Source organism: Thalassophryne amazonica, chromosome 21, assembly GCF_902500255.1.
Source record: "Thalassophryne amazonica chromosome 21, fThaAma1.1, whole genome shotgun sequence".
NCBI classification, from domain to species: Eukaryota; Metazoa; Chordata; class Actinopteri; order Batrachoidiformes; family Batrachoididae; genus Thalassophryne; species Thalassophryne amazonica.
The window spans coordinates 34578335-34606057 of NC_047123.1; the positions used below are offsets into that span (position 1 = coordinate 34578335).

The 27723-nt window shown below is 41.7% G+C and overlaps 1 protein-coding gene across 1 annotated transcript in view; it reads right to left on the reverse strand.

Annotated features, from left to right (window-relative positions):
• Positions 1-793: 793 nt before the first annotated feature.
• The window catches only part of LOC117502739 (neurexin-3b-like), a 460000-nt gene continuing 433070 nt past the window's right edge, over positions 794-27723 (reverse strand). Inside the window, 2 exon segments of the mRNA XM_034161843.1 lie at positions 794-2350; positions 19527-19605. Coding sequence (XP_034017734.1) covers positions 1341-2350; positions 19527-19605 — 1089 coding nt within the window. The 3' untranslated portion in view covers positions 794-1340.

A 27723-nucleotide genomic window follows, 5' to 3' on the forward strand; every position in this document is an offset into this window, starting at 1 on the left:
TATATTTCACTGACAGCTTCTGGCGATCAAATACTCATGCGACTGAGAAACACCATCCAGAGAGATTATACACTTCTAATCTAAGCAAGACGTTTCTCTGTGTGTCATGTTTTTGTTCCTGGAAAAATAAAGTTTTTTTTTTTTTTTTTTTTTGTCATGTTGCTACAGCAAAACATAAATAAAAATAAAAAAATAAATAAAGCTGGTCTATGCAAGACGGGAGGGGGGATCTGGGTGGGGGGGGGGGGGGTGGCGCAACAGAAAACACTCCAGTTTGCTGTACAATATTCACCTCTAAAACACAACGGCTATGATGTCATAAAATATGTAAACACATCTGCTGTTTTTGACACAGTTATCTGTGACAACAAATATAATCACGCTTGTTCACATTGGAATAAGTCTTTAGCCCAGATTTTTTTTTTCTTAAAGTTTGCAACAACAGACAGAAATGATAAGGCAGTGGCCACAGCATCTCAGGAAATAAAGAAAACCAAACTACAACTGAAGAGATAAATTTTGTAAAATGAAGAAATAACGGTGTAGCGTTGTGCCCGATGGAACCCCTTTTTGTGTGCTCAAACACTATGTTGAATTTGGATGCCATGCATAGCAGTCTGTATCCTTGGCCGAGTCAACAGGAAGGGAGATCTTTGACATACATTGCTCACCCTGTCTGGTCAATCTTAGTTTGATGTAAAAAGAAAACAAAAAACAAAGCAAACAACAACAACAAAAAAACAACAAAAAACAAACTTAAAGTAATAAATAAATGAATAAATTAAAAAAGACATTTTAAATACACATACATTTTACCTCATACCGTATCCTTGAAAGCTACATTGAATGAAAATTGTGTTGAGACTTCCATGTTCCCCCTGACAATCATTGTTTCTTGAGGTCCCTCACTTACACAGATGCCAGCACCACATCACATACACCTCACATGCATGCTCAGAATGGCCAAAATGACAGTGATCATATTTTACAGGGTTTCAATGGACAAGATCGGTTGAACTCCGAGGATCACACTCCGCTGAAAGTCACTTGGGGTTGTGTGGATGTTGGAGTGATGTTATTCACACTGCCAAATGTCTCTGACAGGGACTCCTGAAAAAGCTCCACGGTGAGCCCCTATACAGCTGAACTGCAATGTTTCTCTTAATGCTTACAATAGTAAGTGTGCTTCCGTAAGCCATAGTCTTTGCAAATGTTTCTTTGACTCAGGAGAATTTTCAAGAGAATTCTTCCTTTTAAAGTTACAGTTGCCAATATGGTACTGTCAAAATGTTTATAACTTTGTTCAAAAAGTTTGCTTTTATGTGTTGGGTCATGACTTTCTATACATAATATTCCTTGTCTTTGTCTTTCGGTCTCTTGCTACTGGCGCTGCCTTTGGCATTACCGCTGGGTGCCTTATCCTTCACCACAGCGCCATTGGTTTGCGCCGAGTTGCTGATGTAGTTGCGTGTCTCGTCCACTTGGTAGGAACCTTCGTCCCTGTTTCTGTACTTGTACATAGCATAGAGGAGGATGAGTATGCAGAGGGCTGCGGCTGACACAATCCCCACCACCATACCCGTGGTGCTGCTGGATTCCCGGATCACCTCAGAGGCCCCCGGGGGCACCCGTCGCACCACACTGGGCACAGTGGGCAAGGCCGCAGGTACCGTGCGTAGCATTGGTGAGGTGATGAAAGGGCCCCGTTGTTTGGTGCCATCCAGATCAAAGGATGTCGGCAAGGGCAGCAGTACTATGTCTGGTTGCGGGGGTTTTACCTCGCGGTTGTTCATTTTCCCAGCAGGGAGCTTGGGTGGCGTGTCCGAGGGGGCCGCCGGTGGCGGTGGTGTGCCTCGGCGGTCAGGCAGAGGTGAGATGGATGTAGTCCTACCTGTCTCTGAGGCTTTGCTAGGCCTCAAGTCCTTGGCCTCCCACTTGGGTGCGAGGGCTTTGTAGCCACCTTCATAGGTCGATGTGGTCAAGATCTTATCTGTTACCAGGGAGAAGGTGGTGTAAAAATCTTCATCGTCAGTCGGGGGCAGGCTAGAGTCGAAAGCTTCGCCAGAGCCAAACCCCGAAATCACCATGCCATCATCATCATCATCATCATCATCATCATCATCACCATCATCATCACCATCATCCCCACCACCATCACAATCATCGCTTCCTCGGTCCGACAAGCAAGGTACCCCCGCCTCAGTGGCCATGGCCAAGGATTCTTTGGTGGTCTCAATAATGGTGAGGACAGGGTGGAGGGTTGGGGGAAGGGGGATGAAGGGAGAACGGGTGGATACAGAAGGGATGTCTATGGGATCCTCGACTAGCACAGGGATGACTAGCTCCCCTCCTGAAAGGAAAACAGAAAAACAAAGAAGACTAAGAGCGCCAAAACTATTCCATCAGAAAGCAGCACTTAAACATCTAAAGAATCGATAACAAAGGGAAAAGCAAAGCTTAACGAAAGGAGAAAATTAACCAAAGAAACAGAAAGAACAGAAAATACTGGACCAGTGCAAAACCAATGAAACTCAGAACCAAACAAGACCCAAACAGAAAGAAAACAGCCATAAATAAAGTTTACATTGCATCAAAAGGCTTTGAGGGATGCATAAGGGTGAGCCCACTGGCAGTGTTTACCACCATGCAAAATGCATTTCACCGAAAACATGTGGGTCCTATCGTGATTATTAACTATAAATATTTTCTTTAAATGGCTTTTTTTTTTTTTTTTTTTTGGTGGCTGGGGAGAATGCTATGTTGTATTTGGAGCCTCCACTGCTCTGTAGTGGTTACAGCTAAAATAAGCAGAGTTTTTGACATATCTTGATGCTGTCTGTAATTTGCAATGTATATTCAGTGTGCTAAATTAAATATATGACATTGAAAACTGTTTATTCTTTCAATATTTAACGGTTTTGCCCTCTGGGGTCCACAGACTCACCGGCATGTCCACGTCATTTTGCTATACCTTCAGTAATTCCCCTTTTAAGACATTTTTATGTTGTATAATGAGCTGCATATCAAAATGCTCACAACAATCTCAGCTTTCTGAACGAAAGACATATATTTGTCTGGAACACTGTTTTTCATTGGTGGCAGGGGTAGTGGCCAAGTGGTTAGTGCATTTGGTTTCCGTGCAGAAGGTTCCCAGTTCAAACTGACCTGTAGTCCGACCTGTTCGCTTCACCTCCATGAAGAACTTGCTAACAGATGGTCCGGTTGTTAGCTGGTAAAATTTCAATCTGTGTGTTTTTTCAGATGCTATTTAGATATTTATGGACTACGTTTATGTCCGACTTCATTTTTTTTAATTCATGTTTTTAGCTTCCTGCACAGTAAAATCACCAGTGTTAAATTAATGCTGTCAGTGTTAGTTTACACTGGTAATTTTACTGTGTGGTTTGTAATGAAAATGCACCTTGTGGACTGATGGTTATGGAAACCGGTCCAGATATGGGTAAATATCCGACCGGTAATCAGCCAATCAGAGCCCGCGTAGCGTCACAACCATATAATAATACACCTTATTGCAATCTGAGCAGTGTAGGGCTGAACAAGGGAATCAAAACTAGATCAAAATATTCTGTGCAAAAGCACATCATTTTTAATTTTCATGAATCTATAGTGTCACAATTCAAAATGTTTCACATGAAAGGTATCAATGTTACTGCCTGCATTACCAATAATTTTTATAATATAGAAGATGGAAACATGAATTTGATTTCTTAGGTTTCATTCTCTGCTGAAGAACTGCCCCAAAGCTGAAAGTATTTAGCTTTTCTTTGCAATGTATGTGCAAAACCACTGAGCCTGAAAGGAAGTTAACTAACTTTGAAATGAGATATGGCTGCAAGGGGAAGCGGGTTTTATGCGGCTGACCTCTATGAGCCAAAGAATAGTAACAACACCTGCATCCTAAAGCCCCAAAACAGCAGAAAACAATAACTATAACCTAAACCTAAAACTATTCCTATATAAGCCCACCTCCTAAAAATGAGGTGGGCTTCATAGATAATTGGCAAAGCTTCTGGGGAAAACCTAGTCTTGTTAGGAGAGATGGCATCCATCCCACTTTGGATGGAGCAGCTCTCATTTCTAGAAATCTGGCCAATTTTCTTAAATCCTCCAAACCGTGACTATCCAGGGTTGGGACCAGGAAGCAGAGTTGTAGTCTTACACACCTCTCTGCAGCTTCTCTCCCCCTGCCATCCCCTCATTACCCCATCCCCGTAGAGACGGTGCCTGCTCCCAGACCACCAATAACCAGCAAAAATCTATTTAAGCATAAAAATTCAAAAAGAAAAAAAATAATATAGCACCTTCAACAGCACCACAGACTAAAACAGTTAAATGTGGTCTATTAAACATTAGCTCTCTCTCTTCTAAGTCCCTGTTAGTAAATGATATAATAATTGATCAACATATTGATTTATTCTGCCTTACAGAAACCTGGTTACAGCAGGATGAATATGTTAGTTTAAACGAGTCAACACCCCCGAGTCACACTAATTGCCAGAACGCTCGTAGCACGGGCCGAGGCGGAGGATTAGCAGCAATCTTCCATTCCAGCTTATTAATTAATCAAAAACCCAGACAGAGCTTTAATTCATTTGAAAGCTTGACTCTTAGTGTTGTCCATCCAAATTGGAAGTCCCAAAGACCAGTTTTATTTGTTATTATCTATCGTCCACCTGGTCGTTACTGTGAGTTTCTCTGTGAATTTTCAGACCTTTTGTCTGACTTAGTGCTTAGCTCAGATAAGATAATTATAGTGGGCGATTTTAACATCCACACAGATGCTGAGAATGACAGCCTCAACACTGCATTTAATCTATTATTAGACTCAATTGGCTTTGCTCAAAATGTAAATGAGTCCACCCACCACTTTAATCATATCTTAGATCTTGTTCTGACTTATGGTAATGGAAATTGAAGACTTAACAGTATTCCCTGAAAACTCCCTTCTGTCTGATCATTTCTTAATAACATTTACATTTACTCTGATGGACTACCCAGCAGTGGGGAATAAGTTTCATTACACTAGAAGTCTTTCAGAAAGCGCTGTAACTAGGTTTAAGGATATGATTCCTTCTTTATGTTCTCTAATGCCATATACCAACACAGTGCAGAGTAGCTACCTAAACTCTGTAAGTGAGATAGAGTATCTCGTCAATAGTTTTACATCCTCATTGAAGACAATTTTGGATGCTGTAGCTCCTCTGAAAAAGAGAGCTTTAAATCAGAAGTGCCTGACTCCATGGTACAACTCACAAACTCACAGCTTAAAGCAGATAACCTGTAAGTTGGAGAGGAAATGGCATCTCACTAATTTAGAAGATCTTCTCTTAGCCTGGAAAAAGAGTCTGTTGCTCTATAAAAAAAGCCCTCCGTAAAGCTAGGACATCTTACTACTCATCACTAATTGAAGAAAATAAGAACAACCCCAGGTTTCTTTTCAGCACTGTAGCCAGGCTGACAAAGAGTCAGAGCTCTATTGAGCTGAGTATTCCTTTAACTTTAACTAGTAATGACTTCATGACTTTCTTTGCTAATAAAATTTTAACTATTAGAGAAAAAATTACTCATAACCATCCCAAAGACGTATTGTTATCTTTGGCTGCTTTCAGTGATGCCGGTATTTGGTTAGACTCTTTCTCTCCGATTGTTCTGTCTGAGTTATTTTCATTAGTTACTTCCTCCAAACCATCAACATGTCTATTAGACCCCATTCCTACCAGGCTGCTCAAGGAAGCCCTACCATTAATTAATGCTTCGATCTTAAATATGATCAATCTATCTTTATTAGTTGGCTATGTACCACAGGCTTTTAAGGTGGCAGTAATTAAACCATTACTTAAAAAGCCATCACTTGACCCAGCTATCTTAGCTAATTACAGGCCAATCTCCAACCTTCCTTTTCTCTCAAAAATTCTTGAAAGGGTAGTTGTAAAACAGCTAACTGATCATCTGCAGAGGAATGGTCTATTTGAAGAGTTTCAGTCAGGTTTTAGAATTCATCATAGTACAGAAACAGCATTAGTGAAGGTTACAAATTATCTTCTTATGGCCTCAGACAGTGGACTCATCTCTGTGCTTGTTCTGTTAGACCTCAGTGCTGCTTTTGATACTGTTGACCATAAAATGTTATTACAGAGATTAGAGCATGCCATATGTATTGAAGGCACTGCACTGCGGTGGTTTGAATCATATTTATCTAATAGATTACAATTTGTTCATGTAAATGGGGAATCTTCTTCACAGACTAAGGTTAATTATGGAGTTCCACAAGGTTCTGTGCTAGAACCAATTTTATTCACTTTATACATGCTTCCCTTAGGCAGTATTATTAGACGCCATTGCTTAAATTTTCATTGTTACGCAGATGATACCCAGCTTTATCTATCCATGAAGCCAGAGGACACACACCAATTAGCTAAACTGCAGGATTGTCTTACAGACATAAAGACATGGATGACCTCTAATTTCCTGCTTTTAAACTCAGATAAAACTGAAGTTATTGTACTTGGCCCCACAAATCTTAGAAACATGGTGTCTAACCAGATCCTTACTCTGGATGGCATTACTCTGACCTCTAGTAATACTGTGAGAAATCGTGGAGTTATTTTTGATCAGGATATGTCATTCAATGCACATATTAAACAAATATGTAGGACTGCTTTTTTGCATTTGCGCAATATCTCTAAAATTAGAAAGGTCTTGTCTCAGAGTGATGCTGAAAAACTAATTCATGCATTTATTTCCTCTAGGCTGAACTATTGTAATTCATTATTATCAGGTTGTCCTAAAAGTTCCCTGAAAAGCCTTCAGTTAATTCAAAATGCTGCAGCTAGAGTACTAACAGGGACTAGAAGGAGAGAGCATATCTCACCCATATTGGCCTCTCTTCATTTGCTTCCTGTTAATTCTAGAATAGAATTTAAAATTCTTCTTCTTACTTATAAGGTTTTGAATAATCAGGTCCCATCTTATCTTAGGGACCTCATAGTACCATATCACCCCAATAGAGCGCTTCGCTCTCAGACTGCAGGCTTACTTGTAGTTCCTAGGGTTTGTAAGAGTAGAATGGGAGGCAGAGCCTTCAGCTTTCAGGCTCCTCTCCTGTGGAACCAGCTCCCAATTCAGATCAGGGAGACAGACACCCTCTCTACTTTTAAGATTAGGCTTAAAACGTTCCTTTTTGCTAAAGCTTATAGTTAGGGCTGGATCAGGTGACCCTGAACCATCCCTTAGTTATGCTGCTATAGACGTAGACTGCTGGGGGGTTCCCATGATGCACTGAGTGTTTCTTTCTCTTTTTGCTCTGTATGCACCACTCTGCATTTAATCATTAGTGATTGATCTCTGCTCCCCTCCACAGCATGTCTTTTTCCTGGTTCTCTCCCTCAGCCCCAACCAGTCCCAGCAGAAGACTGCCCCTCCCTGAGCCTGGTTCTGCTGGAGGTTTCTTCCTGTTAAAAGGGAGTTTTTCCTTCCCACTGTCGCCAAGTGCTTGCTCACAGGGGGTCATTTTGACCGTTAGGGTTTTTACGTAATTATTGTATGGCCTTGCCTTACAATATAAAGTGCCTTGGGGCAACTGTTTGTTGTGATTTGGCGCTATATAAATAAAATTGATTTGATTTGATATGATAAGTCCTCTTGACCTCTTTGACACTAGCACTGAACGTTTTTGAACATCTGCAAATAAATCAATATAGGTTTTGAATTATTGAGTTGATTTCACTTTCCTCCTGTTTGCAGTGTTAGTGGGCTCCCCTTCTTGCCCGAGCCTCGTGCCTTTTGACTCCTACAGTTACCACGATGGCATAAAGTCACCTGGCAGTTCAGTGACACCTGAATGTCTGCTGATTGGTTGCATTTGATAGACAATCTGGCACATTTTAAAGTGTAATGTAACTATTATTAATACTGTCAAGGTGTGCAGAGAGACAGCTTTAAAACTTTTCTTCATGCTCCTGTTTATGACAAATGCATCCTGAACACAATTCAGTTTGTCGGATAAAACCGATATTTTTTCCGACTCCGAAGAGTCGGACACATTCAGATGTCTGTTGAAGCTGCTTATCCTCTTGCCAAAGTAGCTTGTATGTACATTGCAAAGGCTCACAAACAGGGCACTAGAAAGAGATGCAAACCTTTTGGAACAATAAAGAAAAGAATACCAAAATAAATCAATAAATAAATCAAAAACAAGGAAACAAATGAGTCAACTGAAGCATTGCAAAAAACAGTTCAGTTAGAGCAAATGTTGTCAAAGAAACATTCACAAAGTAAAGCCACAGCTACCCAGAAAGGGATTAGTAAGTAGAAAAACAGTTAAAAAAAATAAAAATAAAACAAAACAAGAAGGAAAAAATGAACCAAAGTCAGCTCGGAAAATCATAAAAGCCTACAAAAACAGTTTTCAAAGGGAAGAAAGCATACCATCAGTTTTGTCAACTTACATCAACAAATTGCCCGCATGATTTTGGCAGGAAGAAAACAAAAATTTACAAAAGAAAGTTGTGTAAGAATGCCTTTGGACACGTTAGGTTAGTTTCTTTTTTAAAACAATTTCTGATTAATTAGTATATATTTCTGTTTTGTTTTATTTTATTTATTTTTTAGACAGGATGGTACAGGGAGGCAACAACACATACATCCACACATCATGGCATGAAAAATAATCTTCACCATTCTGTTCAGGTTATATATATATATATATATATATATTGTTCTTTCAATAGTCATTTGTATAAAAAAGAAAACTGTATGTCTAGAATTCTTGCTTTGATAAATAAGCTCCTTTAAAGTCTCTCCATAAATATCTACAGCCTGATTTTTCTTTTCTTTATCTTTTCTTATTTTTTGCTCAACTTGTTCAAAAGGTCTGAACAAATGGATCACTGTACATATCTTAGAATCTAACAGGTTCAGGAGGAGGGAGCGTGAAACGGGTTGGGACCTATGAACAGACTAGGAAGGAAATGACATAGATGGGGGTGAACGTGTACATCAGTTGCCATGTCCATGTAAAGGCGGCACGAAGTGGTTGGGCGGCATTAGAGCTTTTGGCTGTAAGGAAGGGATGGGGATATACAAACAATGAGCATATACATGCCCATCTACAAAAGAGAACAGCACTCTGAACACTGACAGTTTTACAAACCCTAAGCTGCAACTTCTTTGCCATGCACAAATTAATCGACTCATTCATTATTCAAAGAGCTCTCAAAAAACAGGAGAATATCATCAGCATAGAAACACTTTGGAGCAGTTTTCACAGATAGTGCCGAGGGTCTACTTTGGCGGGGACTTCTCTTTTTTCTCTATGAGGCTTTTACTTTGAAATTCCAATGCTTGCTTTTGAAGCCCAATTGTCAACGCTTTCTCCAGCTGACAAATTAATTAATAAGTCATAGAGAAAAGAGGAAATTCCACACAGTCGGGAACATAAAATTCATCAGAAAAAAGTTGGCAAGAGTGGATTATTGGCAAATTGGCAGATAATTCAAATTTGAACATTTTTTTCCAGAAAGAAACATAGAAAATATGCATATATGTTTCGTAACATATATGTAACACAAGACAAAAATAAAACAGCAAGCAAAAGAAAAAAGAAAGAAACACGGTCAATTTGTCATCACAGTATCAAAGATGGACAACCAGAAAGCACACACTGAGACACACAAAGAGAGGAGGGACAGTTCGTAGGCAAAATGTCACCACCTTCGTTGAACTAATAATAAACACTTTATTATTAGTTACTGAGTTGTTAGTAGCTTAAAAGACAGGACAGAGCGTGCAGTCTGGATGTACGTCAGAAAAGAGGTCAATCAGACATGGTTTGACTTTGGATTTCGACCTTCAGAAGTTGGGTTAATGCATGCTTAAGTAAGTTGCATTTAGGGAGAGTAATATACAACAATAATACAGCAAGCCAGGGTTAGGTCGGGGTGGGTCATGGACGTGGGAGGGTCAGTAAAAAGATCACTGCCACCAAGGGCTGTGGGATATCTTCTTGTGGAAATGGAAGAACAAGGTGCATCATGGGTGATATACAACCAACATTATGTGACATTAAGTCGCTATGCTTTGGCTGATTAATCAAAGGGACAATATCCCTAATTAATGCGTTACTTCTCTTCAATGTTTAGACTTTTTTTTGTTGTATGCATAACCAACAGCCTTCGCTTGACAGATGAACACACAGTTGGAGTTCCACAAGAGGGCACAAGTTTGTTTTTTTCTGCTCCTGGTGACTTTAGGAGATATGACAGACACATTTGTTTTGTTTTCTTCCTTATGTACTTGTAACATCAGCTTCATTAGGACCTGTGTGTCTGCTGCCTCTGAGTTATTAATGACTTGGAAAGCAAACACTACATTTGTGTCCTACCAGTGTTTGTTTGTTTGTCTGTTCAAAGCAGGATTGCTCAAAACGTTTTCCACTCCGATTTCCCTGGAGGTTAGTGTGATGATCAAGCTTGTGGAGATGAAGCACCCTCTAAATGCTGAAAATGTTTTTTTTATGTAATTTTACAATTTTTACACTCCAGTTACCTCAGACAGCAATTAGTCCACAATTATTACTTGTTTACCATAATAATGGCACACATCAGAATTAAAGACAGTACATACACATTTGACATTGATTATGTGCACTAAGTTTGAAGAAGTCCGTTATCCGAATTGAGGCAAGTGGGTGAAGTCCACGCAGCAACCCTGAGATATGCCGCCGTCAGCTTGGGGGGAGAACGGGAGCTGCAGCTAAAACTGCATTGCCCCCGCCGAAGGGGAAAGGAGTGACATTAGCAAGCGCCGGAGAGGGGAGTGTTGATGGGGGATAGGAGGCGGGTGGGGGGCGGGAATGGAGCATGCTTCAGTCCTGTGAAAAGCAGTTTATTGTCTTTGTGAGTTGAGATAAGAAACAGCCAATGTTCCCCAGGCCGAAAAAATTCCTCTGGAGGAAAACAGTCGGGCAGTTTGACCTTCAGGCTTGATAAGCCTGTAATGTTATGGTTTTATATGGTTTGTTATGGCCCCTAATACAATTATATTAGGAGCCATAACAAACCATTATATTAGGGGCCTTTCTGGGCCCCTAATACAATTAGGGGCCCAGAGAGGCCCCTAGTTGTATTAGGGGCCTCCCTGGGCCCCTGTCATTCATGGGGCCCTACAATCCTTCTCCTTTTTCTCCCCTTTTCGGCACCCCTGGGATATGGATCCATAACACAGAACCAACAAGTACTATTCTGTGCACACTCAGATCAGGATCTGGATCTGTTCCCGTGAAACATATGCTTGCTGTCTGAGCCCCTTTGGAGTTATAAATCATCCATATTAGAATTTAAATTTCCTGTTTATCAGTGCCCCTTAAGATTGCGGCCGTCGCAAGAATCAGGCGATATCTGAAGATTTCCATCATGATCCTCTCATTCATACCCATGTTGCGTTGCTATGGTGGTATTCCAATAATCACCGTTGCTTTGTTAAATAAATACAACACCAGCATGCGCTGATCCGTCGGGAGCTTTATTTATCTCACTCTACTGTTGCCGTCTGGGCCGTGTTTGCATCCATCCACTTCCTTCTTGACTAACAGCTTTCAGTGTCTATTAGCTTTGCACTATATCAACAGCACTGTCAGGCCAGGAGGCCGCGGCAGTAAGGGTCTCTGCTAAAGTCAGCGCCGAGGACCTTGATGATTTAGTAAACAGTTTAATCCCGTGTAAGCTCTTGCACGAGCGTCATGCATCTTACTGCGTTTTCAAGCGGACAAACACCGTGATTTCTAATGGGTTTGCTTAACCAGATTGTTTTCTGCACTCGTCGAGATAGATGAAGATTTTATTCTGAGCCTCTGCATCCGCGGTAAATAATATCACACTCTGCTCAACCCACAGCCACTTTCAGTATTTTTCTTCTTGCGTAGGGGAGCGAAAGGGAGCGAAAGCTGTGGATTAATAAATGTTTCTTGACGTCTGTCTTTGCAGCCGTGAAGCTGATTCTATTGTGCAGGAAAGCTGGCAGATTTGTGTACTTTTAAAAACAATATTCTGCTGACAAGTCTTAAAGAACAACATGCAGGACGTTTATTTATTATTAAAGCCTTTGGAAATTATAATGTGGATAAAAGATGTTCAAAGTCAGCAATTCTGAAAAAACTGGCTGTTTTGAGTTATTTTTTTACATTGTGGTTGATGACATCATAAAAGGTCTCTGAGCCGTCGTCTTTGATTGTTGTTGTTGTCTCTGTCTGACTTTGTCTCTCTCCATGTTTCTCGTTGAGAGACAGACAGACACACAGACACTGTAAAAGACGTCCAAACTCTTCAAGCTTCTGACAGGACATTGAACTTTGGTAGCTCAGCCTCTTTTGGCATAACGCTAAGAAAATAAGTCTTTATTTCCCCTGAAAAGCATGGTTGAGATCGGCTACTTTCCTCTGAATTTTTCTATTTTAAAACACGTTTCCTCTTCACATTATGATTTTCATAATCCAGAGAGTGGACTTAGTGACACATCATTATCCTGGAAGTGGCTCTTTAACATCGACACCTATCTGCTCAACACCTGTCCCGACTTTTGAAGGCGACATAGTTGAATAGAGTCATGATTAAATGACTGATTGGCCGACGACCTCAGCAGCTTGTCGACTACAGACCCAGAAATCGTTGAACAGCAGTTTCTCTCCTTCTTCCCTCTCTTCCTTCTCTCTTAGACTGATCTCCGTGTCCGTCCAGCATTTGCTGAGGCTTCCGAGTGCCGATGAATCTCAGAGGTAAGTCATGGATTTGATAGCGCTACACCATAAAAGCAGGAAGCCGGTGTGCCAGAACCAACCGTAGATGAATTGAGTCAATGGGATTTTGATGCAGAAAACTGCAGGTGAGTCAGTGGTTTGGGGCCTTAAAATCCCATTGTGGCTGTGAGCATTGTGTCCACAAACCGGCTGCAGCAGATTCTTTCACCTCTACCCACTTCAGGTAGGGAGCTGATTCCCAGCAACACACAGGTTCTCAGTGTGGACACACTTAAAGGGACATGCCGAGGATTATACTGGTGCTCTGTGCAATGCCGGCGCTTTCTAGACACAAGCACCTTAAAAAGCAAAGCAGTTCACCCAACGATTTAATGAGCTTATCATGCCTGTGCACACACCCGCAAAGAGAAGTCTAATTTTCCAGCGATGGGTGCTCATTACAAAGTCAAAGGTTACGTTTAGGACGGCGACAGTGATGTGAAGATGCAGGGACCACCTCCGGCTGGGGGAGTGTCCTTAAGCCTTGGCGCATGGCAGATAGCACTTTATCCATCATCGTGTTACTGGACGCAGCCCGGTGTATTAAATTGGTATCTCCAACGAGCGAGGTGAGTCGTCCGTGTCAGTTGGTCGATTTGCTGCACAGCCATTAGGCTCTGTACTCTGTGGACACGTGTCAGCTGGATAACCTTTAAACTGATCTGGAGCCTGTGTTAAAGTGACAGCTGGACCGATGGGGTTTGACAGAAGCTGCGGTTGATGCCGCGAGGAAACTCGGTGATCTATCGCTATCATACTTCATTCCGGGTCCGACACATATCTGGGGCTCTTAATCTATGGCAACGGGAGAAGTCACACAACATTACACCATGGCTAGCAATTTGTGTCACGGATCCACCCAAGGCCAAAGAATGAGCAAACCCATAAATATGCTACAGCTGTTTGACCTGTACTTCACTTTATCAAAGTTGGAGTGGGTAATGGCGCAAGCTTGAAGGTGCTATGAATGAGATTTTAAACATTAACATAGCAGCCAACAACTATTTTTGATGGAACAATTTTGTGCCTTAATGGCGCTCTGTGCAGAGAATGAATCAACACTCCCTCTGTGCTCTCAGCTTTTCTTCCTTTTTCACTCTGGTCGTACATGCACATTTAGTGCATGGGATTTCCACGTGTACACATTTAGTGCATATGAGTCTGTGAGATGCTTACTCCTCCTTTATAAAGAAACAACACAAATCACAACTGACCATCTCACTAGAATCCACATGTGTCTGACTTTTCCCACACTGAGAGCTGTTGGACCTGTTAAAAGGCTCCAACTGCCATTTCTTCTGCTCAGTGTGGTGCAGGGAGGGGTTGGGGGGAGGAAGGAGGCTTGACGAGGCGACGGAATGGACGCTTTGTTTACATACTGAAGTGCAGCATCTACTGGCAGAAAAATCATTCATAACACTTTTAACTACTCATAACGTCTATGACACACGTAGGCTACTTTTTTATCTGACTGTCACAGTTTTGTCAGTCAGGCTGTGGAGACTAAGACTAGCGCGCATGACATGAAACTCACTTGATGGCGCTCCAACCACTGGCTTTGCATGGTAACTTCCAGCCCAGTAATGACCATAAATGCCCAAATGTAAAATGACCTATGCAGCAATAACCACACATTTATTCACGATTCAACATATTAATGACCTTTTTTTAAATTTTCTGTTGCAGTATTGGTAAAAATAACGTATATTTCCACCAAATTATTTTACAACACTGGCAACTGCATTCTCCTGTTATTTTCTTTCTTATATATTGTAAATTCTCCACTTTTTGCACTGTGGTGTCTCCATAGTGGCTCTTTGATTTTAGTAAAGTTGTAGCCTTTATGCTCTCAGTTCTCCTTTTAATACAGTAAATACGATATGTTTTTTTTGCACGGTGGTGTTTCCACACTGGGTCCTTGATTTTATCCCTTTAAGCTCTCAGGAGGACAAAGAAAAAAAGTGTCAGAAAACATCGTCATCCATCGATATTTGCTGCTTCACGTGTTTCCTCGCACTATCATCATTCTGAACTCTGGGAGCATCACGTGGTTTTGATGGACAGGCCCTTTGATGCATCAACAACACACACAAAAAATGATTTACTTTACTTCAAGGTGATGAATATTTCTGGTAGCAAAGTTTTCTCTTCTTAAAAGTGAATGCAGACAATCCTCGTCCTGTAAATATTGAGATTGTATTAATGATAATTAAAAAAAAAAAAAATCACTGTGTGTATGTGGGATCGGCTGCACGAGTGTTAATCTCTGCAAAACTGAATCATAATTTGTCTTTATTTGCTGCAGCGCATTAAACCGATTCTCGCTCTCAGTACCGGAAACATGTGCAGGGACCATCAAAAACACTGCACACACCTGATTGGCTCTCTTGTGGAACTTGCGTGGGATAAAAGGTAAAGGAAAGGTTTAACACTTTTTTTTTGTTTTGTTTTTTTAAACACAATCACCAGACGACCACACGCAGCAGACGAGACAAGCTGTTTGGCAGACGGAGGGCTGACACATGCAGAGGGCACAAGCACCAGCACGAGACGCCTCCGACAGAGGAGGAGAGCAGCGGCGGCGGTGCAGGACCGCCACTGCAGCCCCACGACACGCCAACATGCAGCAGCCAGCTGGGGTCAGCCTGACACTTATGGGTGGAGGAGGAGAAGAAGAAAAGAAGAAGAAAGAGGAGAAGAAGAAGAACAACACAAAATGGATGCCAATTATATCTGTGCAGAAGCAGGGGACTGGGGGAGAGGATTAGTTCCAGTTGCAATCCAGTCCGGTACAGGAAGCATGCCACAAATGCCTTCTACTTGGAGCAACAGATAGAATAGAAAAACAGATATACTTTGTGGCAATAAAAGTCTTTTTATGCCATCTGCATTCAAACAGACATGTATATGCAGAAAGGCTAAAAGAAAGAAGGTAATTGGGTGGGTGGAGATAGGAGGGGGCGTGGCGGGGGCGCTGGGAGGGGATACAGGGAGTCATTCTTTCACACACAACTTTCTTGAGACAGAATGGGGTTGCCTGCACAAGGCCAAAAAAAGGATGATGGCAAGAAAAGATTTTGTTGCCATTCATTTCCCTATGTCGTACTGAAAATGGCGGGGGTGGGGGGTGTCTATTTAGAAGCCACATGGTACCAAAAAACAAACAAAACAAAACAAAAAAACCCAACACAAACTCAATGATGAGGAGGAATTTGAATTTTCCAACCACCAAAGTTCATGCGGTACAAGATGAGGCAAAAACGGGAGGAGCGGCTCTGTCCTTGCTTGAAGGATGGACGACGGATGATGAGGACACCAAAGAATCAAAGGAAAACAACGACAACAACAACGACAACAACAAAACCACAAAATAAACCAGCCCCAGCTTCCCTTCAACCCACCCACCCCCATAAATCAAATCAAATCAAATCATATCAAATCAAATAAAAAGCTCAAATCTGAAGCGACCCAGCAAGTGGGTCCCAGTCGATACAGAGGAGATGTTTGTATGTGCATCACAGGAGAAACACAAAGGAAACACAACCCAAAAGAAAGAGAAACCAAACACGTCATGCAACTGTTCATACGACAGGAAGCGGGACAAGAAATGAAGACATGAATTTCTGTGTCAACATGGTGAGATGTATGATGTGTATGGCTGTGTGTGACTGCATATGTTGCCACTATATGAGGAGAGGGCGCCGCCTTCCCTTTATGACGCCACACTCTGCTGCACTTTGGTTGAGACCACTCGAAATATTCTCTAGACTTGAGACTGACGCGTGCAGATTAAGAAGTTGAACCTAAATACTGCATGAAAGCACCAAGAAAATGTCTTTCTCCTCACACCAACACACCGGAAGAACAATAATTCAAATTACTGTCATGATTTCAAGAAAATAAAAAAGTTACTGCGCCTTCAAAGTAAATGAGCTGCTGGGGAAAACGGTAAAATTACACACGAAATATCTCTTAAATGGTACACAAAGACCTCAGTTCTCAGGGAAATAAATAAATGCCTGATTATTAGAATATTCTATCAGTACAGATAAGAAAGTGAAAGGTCACTTTGGGGTTGTTATAGGCAGGTTCATAAATATTTGGACAGTGACACCACCTCAGTGGAGTTGAAATGAAACAATCAAAATGTGCTTTTTGACTTTTACTTTAAGGATTTTAACATTGCACAAACAATTTAGGAATTACAGCCATTTGTACACATGGTTCCTCCATTTTCAGACCCCATACATGATTGGACAAAGTAATAATAAAGATTGTTGTTCATACAAATCATCACTTTTACAGCCAGTTTTCTTTATTAGACAAGCCAGGGGATGGCTACATGAACATTTCCAAGTCACTGAATATGTTTTGGACTTCATTTCCATCAATCTTTAAGAAAATCAAACAGTATGCTACTGTGTGGTAAATCAGCACAAGAAGGAAACGTGAGGGAAGCCACCAAGGCACTCGTGACAACTCTGAAAGGCTTCTGTGGCTGTAACTGGAGAAACTATATCATGCAACTTTCGCCTGCTGCATCACCAGTTCTAGTTTTATGGAGTGGAACAGAGAAGGATTTTTCATGTAAGAAAACAGATTAAATCTGGGCTCAAGTCTCCCATGTGCCTCCTGGCAAACAGAGCTGAATTTTCTCATATTCTTTTTAAGAAAACCCTTCCTTGTGCCACTCCACCATGAAGCTGTATAACTGATAATGCTGTAAACAAAAGGCCTAGTTTCTCCAAACATGGCATTTTGATGGCTTCCCTCACTAGCCTCCTTCAGTGGAGTGACAAGTGGAAACTTGTCACTCCACTTTTTGAGAGTGGCGCAAAGTTACTTTGTCAGTAACTTTGTCAGCTGTAAATATGTGTATTTAATTGAAGTAAATGAAGTCCAAAACATATTCAGTGACTTGAAAATGTACATGTATCCATCTACAGAACTGCCGATAGGAACCTGGTTATAAAAGTGATGATTTGTATGAACAATAATACTAATTTGTCGAATTATTTATGGACTCTGAAAATGGACGTACTGTATATAAAAAATGGCTGTAATTCCTAAATTGTTAACATGATATTTTTGTTAAATTATTTTAATTAAATCTAAAAGTCTTCAAGAACATATTGTTTTTTCTATTCTCACATTTGGGTATATATCATTTCAGGTGACAATTAGGTGAGAATTTGTACTTCTGCATGCGTGCGATTGGCTAGTTGTGAAAACGCAATCGAACTGTATGTTTTTCAGTTGAAATCAGCGGGTTTTGTATTGTGTCTTGCTTGTTTTGTTGGCCAGATGAAGTTCTAGAACAGTTCGGAATGATGAGATTTACTGGAGTTGGAGTCATCATTAAAGTCACTTTAATGGATAACGGTTCATTTCACGGCTTTGAAAAGTGACCAGATTGTATGTATTTGTGCTGAGTTTGGCAATGTTTTCACTGAGTGAAAAATGATCACCAGGGGGCGCTGACAGATGAACGACTTTGAGAATTCTACTGTGGTGGCGTGCAGAAGTAAAATGACAAAAACGTGTCAGTGCCCCAATAAATATTTACCTGACTGCAAATCAAATACCTCAAGGAAATTTAATTAATACTGATGAGAGAAATTTTGCCCGTTTTATTGGGACATGTGACAAACGTGACCTGCAGGTGCATCTTCAAACGGCCAAAATATTTCAAACCCAAAATTGCCTCGACCCACCGCTGCGTCTTAATCGACAGGTATTTATTTTTCCAACGCTCCTGGTAAATGTCTAATCACTTTTATTTAATCTCAAAGTGATGTGTGTGTGTGTGTGTGTGTGTGTGTGTGTGTGTGTGTGTGTGTGTGTGTGTGTGTGTTTGTGTGTGTCAAGGGAGGGAGGAAGAGAGACGATGCGCACAGAAATTCGAGGATATCTGTTCTCTATTAGAATGTTTCAGGTAAGGCAAGCCTCCGACGAAGAAAACAGAGGTACAAACAAGAGAAGGAGGAGGAGAAGGGAGCAGGAGGAGAAGGAGGAGGAGGAGGAGGCTCTGTTGCAGTTAGTCTGCTACATATCACAGTATCTATGCTGAAAGCATCTTTGCTCTCGAAAGAATCTCAAAATGTATCCTCTGTCAAAAAAGACGCACACACACACAGCAAGAGAAAATCAACCATGTACATGACAGATACATTTTGAAGCATCAGTGCGGACGACATGGGGCTTGATACTAATTTTGTACTTTGATAAGTAAAGTTTTTCTCCCCACCGAATGCTGGGAGAACAAAATTAGTATCAACGCGTCATCATGTCTGCAGCCAGTAGCCCCATAGCTAAGTGTAACTTGTTTTACACATTACAGGTGGGCGCGGCCGTTAGCAATCTATGCATAACAGAGGCCGTATGCATTATTAGTCATTATTTAAAGATAAAATCACGACTTCCTACAGTGAAGAAGCTCAACAGACTTAACTGCTACTGCTTTCATCATCTCCAAAGTGCTCAGAGCGATTTATACTTTACATATCTACGCTAAGAAACACTGAAACTAGCATAAACTATAGTGGCGTTTTCTTTTTTTTGGGGGGGGGGGGGGGGCAGGGGAGTGGCTTTTGAAGTTACACTTGAAGCTCCCATGGGACATGATGCTCTGAGGAGAGGCTCCTCGGTAGGAAATCAAAGAAAGATAAGGAGAAAACAGATTCTGAGCAAGCACAACTCAACACACCCATCCCACCTGCGTGTCCGGAGTCGCACTCCTCCAGGTCCTCGTCGTCGCTGGAGCACTCCGCCGACGAAACAATGTCATCTGTCGTCTGCGGGAAAGAGGCACACAAAGGAGTACAAACACACACACACAAACACAATGAAGTGGTGTGAACCTCGTCTCAGCTTCAACAAAGGAAACGTCAATGAAGTCAGGATCCTCTGCCCTACATCGTATACTTGTTTGATTAAAAAACAAAACAAACAAAAACAAACAAAAAAAGACAAAATTTGCTTTGGGTTGACATCTCGTGATTATTTCTGTGATGTCACAGAACTCCAGCAAATTTTATTCCTGATCAAGTTTTTATTTTGGGGGGATTTCTTGCTAAATGTTGTGAATTTGCTCCATGAGAGACTTAAGTTCTGTATCAAGGGCGAAGTGCATTCAATGGAAACTGGGAACTCACACTTTCAAATTACAACAACAACAAAAAAATACAACTCATAAAGCTTTGAAAAACACAAACTTATTATAAGTCGTAACTGTAACTAATGAATGTATAGACAACCGCTATGGTAGACATGTGCGAGAGTGGTTTTACTTGTGTCTCCCACACGGGGTCCACTTGTCTACATACCCCAACAGTCACTGAATAGTCAAATCAAGTGTTTTCTTGGTCTATTTTTTGACTGAGCACACCTTATCCAGTTATTTCAGAGTGGGTGAAGCAGGAGGAGTTGCAAAACATGCAGGGCAGGTGCTTTCCAGAAGCAGGCTTGGTGAACCTGGTCGAGCAGATATCCAGCAAAACCTTCGAGACTTTATCTGGGGTTCTTCTCAGTGGGATTTCTGGTGGCTGATGTTTAGTTGTGTCCATCACTCATTCTGTTTCTATTTTAGGTATGAAGTTTTTGGCAATTTAAGTCACAATTGAAGGTTTAATGTGTTTTTGCAGCTCCGTGAAGCTGACACTAGCAAATGTAACAAGCGTTGTTGTTTGACTCTTAGTATGTCATGGCGTGTTGCCACAATTTTTACATTCTAATGTTTATGTTAATGTTTTTATGTTTTCCATAAAAGATGATAAGGTTGGGAAGCCTTTATTTGAATACGATGTTCTACACTCTAAGAAATGAAACACAGGGGTTGTAAATGTAATAAATACTATTATTGTCAATATACCTGGAATTGTTAATTTTAGGGATTTAAGTAATAATGTTTCATTTGATTTAATTAATTTCAACTATAATATTGTTTTGCACTTAATTGACAATGTTATGTGGAAAAAGTTATCTTAACTTCATTAATTAAATTCAATGTTTTATTTCTTAGAATGTTGTGGTGCCAAAGACAATTATTTTATGATTTAAATTGTGTAAAAATAATAAAAATAATTTTCACTTTTTCTGAGCTCCCCAAATAACTAATTAATTCACTTTTTTTTTCCCCCTCTTCTTTTGTGGCTCCCTGTGCTGAATTGGTTGACCAGCTGCACTGGCATCTAAACATTTCATATATTTCTTCATTAAAATCACGGTCTGAAATACTAGTCAGTGAATCGAATCTTCAAGGTTGACACAATTTATAACCATGAAATTTAAAGGTTATTTCACGCCGTCTTTCAAAACATAGAGGAGAACCTTGTTTTGCACTTTGGAAATATTTCTGTCAAACAAATAGAACTTTTACCTCGTTCCTACTGGTCTTCATGGAGACAAAAAGAGAGATTGTGGTGGTTGGCTGTAAACTGTAAACCTGCACACAGTCATCACGTTCAAGGATATCGCTGCGTGCGCAGACCTCTCTGCCTGTCCTTCGGTGTCCATATATCACTTGGAGTCAATCATATTTCATGGTGTTTATCATTCTTCACTTTATGTGCTTTCCACCTCAGCAGATAATTGTTTTCCTTCACCCTGCGCTCTCTGACTCTGATTATTTATGGCCTCACTCCTCCTCCGTCGTCCACAATCAATGGCTCCACCAAGCCCTCACAGATCAACGCCGTCTCGCCGTCTGATTTGTGCTAAAGGGTGTGGAGGGAGGGGAGCCTGGCACAGAGCCTGCACACTTGCTAGCTACATACGGACCAAGCGATGGATTATCTGCACCCTCCAGTTCCCACAGTTCTGATTTATCCATCCACCCACCCCTTTTTGTTCCATTGGGTCGACCCATGGAGGACGGCGAGGGAGGATGTATTTCAACAGTGGGCAGCCAGTGTTTATTAGAATGAATCAGCGAGGTGATAAAATAAGCCCTGTCACCAAGCAGGGTTATGAAATCAGAGTGCTGATTGAGTTTTCTAGTCCTGGCCGAGCGTGTGGGGCTCTAAATATCATTGAGTTTGACAGACTAATGAAACGCGCCCCCATGCTTGTGCTGCTGCACTCAACATGGAGCTGCCGCCGTTGCAGAGGTAGCCGTCCACCTCTGCCGTATGCATGCATGCACGTGCTCATGCAACCATACGCCTTGCACGTCAACATTTCAAAGCATACTCCTAATGTGCAACATGATTAAGTGTGATATGGTGTGCAGGTTCAGTACATTTGACACGATGTGCTAATGTGTCTGTGCAAAATGCATTACGTGTAAATGAAGCAAGAGGGGAGGGGAGGTGCTAAATCGCTGTAAAATATGGGCCTTTGGTAAACATGGCATTATTTATTGAAGCCACATTACGAGCATAAAAGTTGTGGTTATTGCTGAAAGAGGGTTATTGCTTGTTATTATCATAGTGGCAGATGTGGGAGGCAGGGACACAGAGATGGAGATGAAAAAGCTGAGCCACTTCAAACTCTGTTCCAGCAATTTCAGACACAGACCATCACGCCATGACCAAGAACCAACGGAAAACGTTGCCTTTCTCATGGCCATTCAGGCTGCATTTCTCTGAAGCTGCTGCCTAAAGCAACCGGCGCACCGATTTCCAAAGCTTTGAATGCAGCACCTTCACAGTGCCTAACACAATTACATATATGTTGAAATAGCAGTAACACACACACACACACACACACACACATACAAAAAGCAAAAAGATGTGATGAAAAGTGGTTGGACTGAAGTTCAGTAATTGCAATATCACAGGGTAGAAAAACAGATTTACATGACTCAGTCTGTGCTCCAAAAGTCTAATAAATAAATAAAAGAAGCGTTTTTGTCTCCTGATCCAACTGGAATATAGAAGATAGTTGGAGTCTGTCCGCATTTTTTTTTTTTTTTTTTTTTTGGAGCTATCTTGCACAGACAGAATGACAGTCATTCATTGTCGGTGACAGGGGTAGTTAGATTTGACCGCTGCTCATGCCACAGGGACCTCATCAGAGTCCACACTAGAGGTTCCTGTTGGCGATATTGCACAAACAGAGGAGACTCTTCAGCCACAGACTGCTCCTTCCCAAGTGCAGGACCAACAGACTGAAAAACTCCTTTGTCCCTCAGGCCACCAGACTGTACAACTTTTCACTTGGAAGGAGGAGGAGTAACAGGAAGACAGGGGATGGGAAGGAGAGGAACAGTAGTAGCCAGTAAGCCAGTAGTGAGCCCTATTTCTGGTATTTATATTTGTATTTACATCTTGCAAATTGATTTTTTAGTTTTGCTTTTGATACTCTGTGTGCTTCTTACCCTGTGTGTTGCTATACAATGCTGCTGGAACCTCAATTTCCCTGAGGGAGTCTTCCCACAGGATTAATAAAGTTCTATCTAATCTAATCTAATCCAACACTACGAGAAATCACTTATCCCCCCCATAAAAGTACAGAATTCTCACAAGGCCAGTATGTAGTAAATACTAAAATAATGCTTTATTAGATATGATACATTTAACTGTTTTATAGTATGGAATGTAATAGAAAACAAAGTTCTTTGCTCATCATCAACATGACTGGGCTGTTAGGTCCAAAATACACAACACCATCTCCAAAACATTCAGCCCCCATGTGAACATAATGTGAGATTTTACCAGAATGCAACATTTAAGATCCATCAGCATCCAAAATGATCCAAAAGTTATAGCAAAATTTGTGTTGCAACATCTCGTTCACAGGAGCCAAACATCTACTTTCAAACCTCTACTGACGCTGTTGTTGATGTTGAGATATCATGCTTACATCAGATACACACATGGCAACTTATTGTCCCCCCAACACTGTGTCCACAGAGGCGGGAAGCAAAAGTACTCTAAAAATTCCCCTCTATGCTCTTTACGGAGAGCCACCCACTAAACCTTTTAATCAAATATCATTAAAATCAGATGTATTAAAATGTCCCATCTTGCAATTAAAAAGAACTGTTTCCTGGCTCAGCACCTTTCTGTGGATCTCGTTTGTGACGAAATGGTTTCTAATTAACATCAGAGCCAACGTTCTCACAAATTTTTGTGACACTTGGTTCATTAGACTTTGAATAATCCAGTTAACAAACTAACACAGAGAGATGGGACCATGGCAGAGGTAATAATTATGAGTTAATGGACTCAGTGACTTTCACCGATTTATGAGAGTAGAATTTAAATTGCGATTACTTGAACGGCTTTGCGGAAAGGAATTGCTCCTCCTACACAAAAGCTTGCAGAGGATTCCATTATCAGCATGTGACCGAGATAAAGAAGGCGTGGCGGGCCAGTCGGTCCGCTCCAGCAGCCCCAAGCTTAGCTGCAAACATCCCTCGAACCTCAGCGCCATCTGGACCAAACAGCTGCAGATGTACTGCGAGGAGAAAATCATCTAGTGCAGCAACTCTGAGTGTCTCCACATTAAAAAGCGCGGCCGCCTGCCTGCTCACTTCAGCTCAGGTACTGTAAAGGTTGCATTTAAATGGCACGAGGACGTGCTGCACTTTCTGTCTGATTGAAAATCATCTGCAGGTTTAGAGAAGCTCTCGTCGCAGCCGCTCTGCTTCCACTCGGAGAAATTTAAGAGAGCTTCTGAAGTGTGATGTTTGACATTTGTAGATCCACTAGGTGCGCAAATGATTCGTTTTCAAAAACACACAATGCACCTCTGTTCGTCACAATAACTCAGATTCAAGTACTTCTCATAAAGGGTCTTCGCCTGCCATTTTTCTGCATTTGGCCTAATGGAGAACCAATGAAGTCTCACAATCTTTTCTCGGCGTACCAGAGCTGGCGATTATAGCATATGGTGTAAGGCGAGATGCAAAGGGAGCACATGGAGTGGAAAAGGCATAGACTGCATGTGCGTGCAGTGACGGGAGCCTACAACGAGGTGCGGCGTAATGATGCGGTTGGCCAGCGGGACTACAAAAAGTGATTTCACAGCTGGGGAGATCCAATTCTCTGTCTAAATCTCCATAACACAGAGTGGGATATATTTTGGCAGCAAAGTGATTTCTTTTCTGGGGTAATTATTCTCAACAAATGTTCTCATCATTTTTAAGCGTCTGGGTGGTTGGGTTTCTTGTGTATGCGTGCCTTCCACTTCCATGCACTACTATTTTTTTTTTTGCACACAAAAAGCTCACAGGCCGTGCGTACTGCGGCTAATTATCCTGATTCCGCCGCCGCCAAATTCTGCTCAAATTTCACCCCCCACAAACAAACGCCACGGCCAAATCAATAAAGAGACTTCATTAAAAGAACATTTACCTCTGACCACTTCAGCACATCACCTAAAACGATCACACTGGCGATCGATGAGGACAGACAGCCTCCCGCGAAGACCAGTCTCGATACACGTAGTGTTCGGTTTTCCTTACACCTGATGGTGCTGAAACAAAACGGAGAGTCTCGACTTCATCCGTCTCAACAAAGCCTCTGTGGCGTTTCATCAAGAATTCTGGACTGACGTCTATGAATCAGCCTGCAGCAATGTGGAGACCATTAAGGGACGAAGCTGCAATTACTCCAGCCGCTGAATGGAGCGCGAGAACACCCGTCAGATCTGACCTTAGAGCAAACAAAGAGGCTGCAGCAATAATCAACACTAAACTTCAAACTCAGCAACCCTGTTTTATTCATTACTGTCATTTATTTCTTCTTTTGAAAAAGAAAAAATATAAAATCCTGGCTTTTTGCATTAATTACCTTTCCATGAGGTGTGTTATGTGTCGGACGCAGCCCGGAGAACCGACCAGCGTTTGAAGGATCCAGTATAAAATAAGCAGAGCACGGTACAAAGGATAACAGAGTTTAACAAACATAACAGTGAAGTGATACGAAAACAACAAAAGAGTGCGCGGTCTGGCGTGGTGGATTGCGGTGCGCTCCCAGCAGCGCTAACGGTCCGGAGCCAGAAAACTGTTCGGACCCAAGGACCCTGCCGACACCCCCCAGGTGGCCGCGACAAACCGAGTCTGTGAAAGAAGAAATCATTATGTGAGTCCACACTCAACACACAGAGAGACCACTCAAAGGTGTACAAACAGCAAACACTTCCTGGCTTAATTGCAAATCAGCTTCCCACCCTGCAGGCATAGAACACCCCGTTCACAAAACTCCACTGCAGTGGAAGCTGATTTAAATGACTAACATACAGCTCAATATAATAAGGTGTGAGGGACACCACATTTACTGACTGTATAAATGTTAGTCACAAAACCAAACGTACCTCAGGAAGTGTGCTGACGAGCGTGAGACCTCACCCCCTCCTCTTTCACAGACCGTGCATCAAACCTGGACGTTCTCTGCATCCACTGATGATGAGATGGCTCTAGAGACGACGATCTCACCCGTCTGGTCACAAGGTCGAGTCTCTGGCAAATACACACTGTGTACTCCAGACTTAAATGCCACCATGTTCCAATCCGTGTAGATGCACCACAGCTGTGAGTCCTGACGAGCCACACCTGATCAGCCTCAGGTGATCAGGGTGAGGTCTTGGTAACTCAGCTACACAGCCACTCAGTCCCAAATGCGCACCACCTGGAAGGAAAACCAAAAGACAAACAAAAGCCAGCCAGGCACGCCAGCCACAACAAGGTGGAAGAGGTTATTTGAACACCCTGGGCTACTTTTGTTCAGGAAATCTAAAAAAAATAAATAGGCAGATCTTAGGAATAGGAATTCTTGGTGATTCAGTGACTTCATCCTCGGGACCCCAAATATTGCACGTTTTCCATTTCTCCCTGCTCTAGACGCACATCATGAACCAAATCAGGTGTGTTCTGCTGCTGCTGAATGGCTGAACACACCTGAGTGTTCATGCAAATCAGGAGCAAATTGAAAATATGCAGCACTCGTGGGTCCAAGAAGCAGGATTGTATTACACCTACTGTACGTAGGTGTAATATGAATGTTTAAAACCCCTCAGAATACCTGTGTAACAAGCCATCATTGCTTATTTACAATATCACATTTTTTACAAAAGTGTAGTGCACTTATTCAACCGAAACAAGAATTTGTAATTATGTGCTTTGGACTAGTGGTCCCTTTCGAAACGTTACGTATTGGATGATCTAAAATTACAATAACTTTGTGACTGCTGACCAATATTTACCTCTATCCCTTCGAATACAGCCGGGCTTAACTTTGCACTTAGGAACACCTCATATTTATTCTCATATATTTTATTCAGGCCGCAGCAACAGCTTCTGCTCGCCAGGGAGAAGAAGAAAATACATAATGTAGTTGGCCACTGTCTGTACTTTCCCTTGGGTCAGTATAAACAGTATAAAGGCTAAAACGCAGCCACGGCCCCAAGGTTACAAACATGAAATGAAATATGAGCGTAGACAGTGCGAGACGAAGTATATCCAAGCACACGCACTTAAGTACAGTACACCAAGTGGTGTCGCGTCAGAACAAATGTTCTTCATGTGCTTTTATTACCAGAGGGTGAAGAGAAAGGAACCCAGAGAAAGGAAGCTTTTTAAGAATTAGGGATAAGACAAAACATTATAGATCCACATTAAGACCCTACTATCAAACCCAATTTGGTAGATGGACAACACCAAAGTGACCAATGCCTGAAGCACTGTTTTTTCCAGACAAATGGGACGGAACCCCAAACTCACTGATTTTTCTTGCATGCCTCATCCTGGCAGTCAGTTGCCATGTCGGTCCAAAGTGTTCACACGTCCAGAGATCAAAGTGACAACATATCAAAGAGCTATAATTCAAGGCTCCTCCTCATTGTCTCAGGTCGTCTTGGTCGCCTTGGAGACATACTGCAGTTATGCACGCGTGTTAAATAGACACAGATACAGTGGTCCATTTTTCAGTCTGAGAAATGGGCCAGAAACTGACAGAAATCAGAGGTCA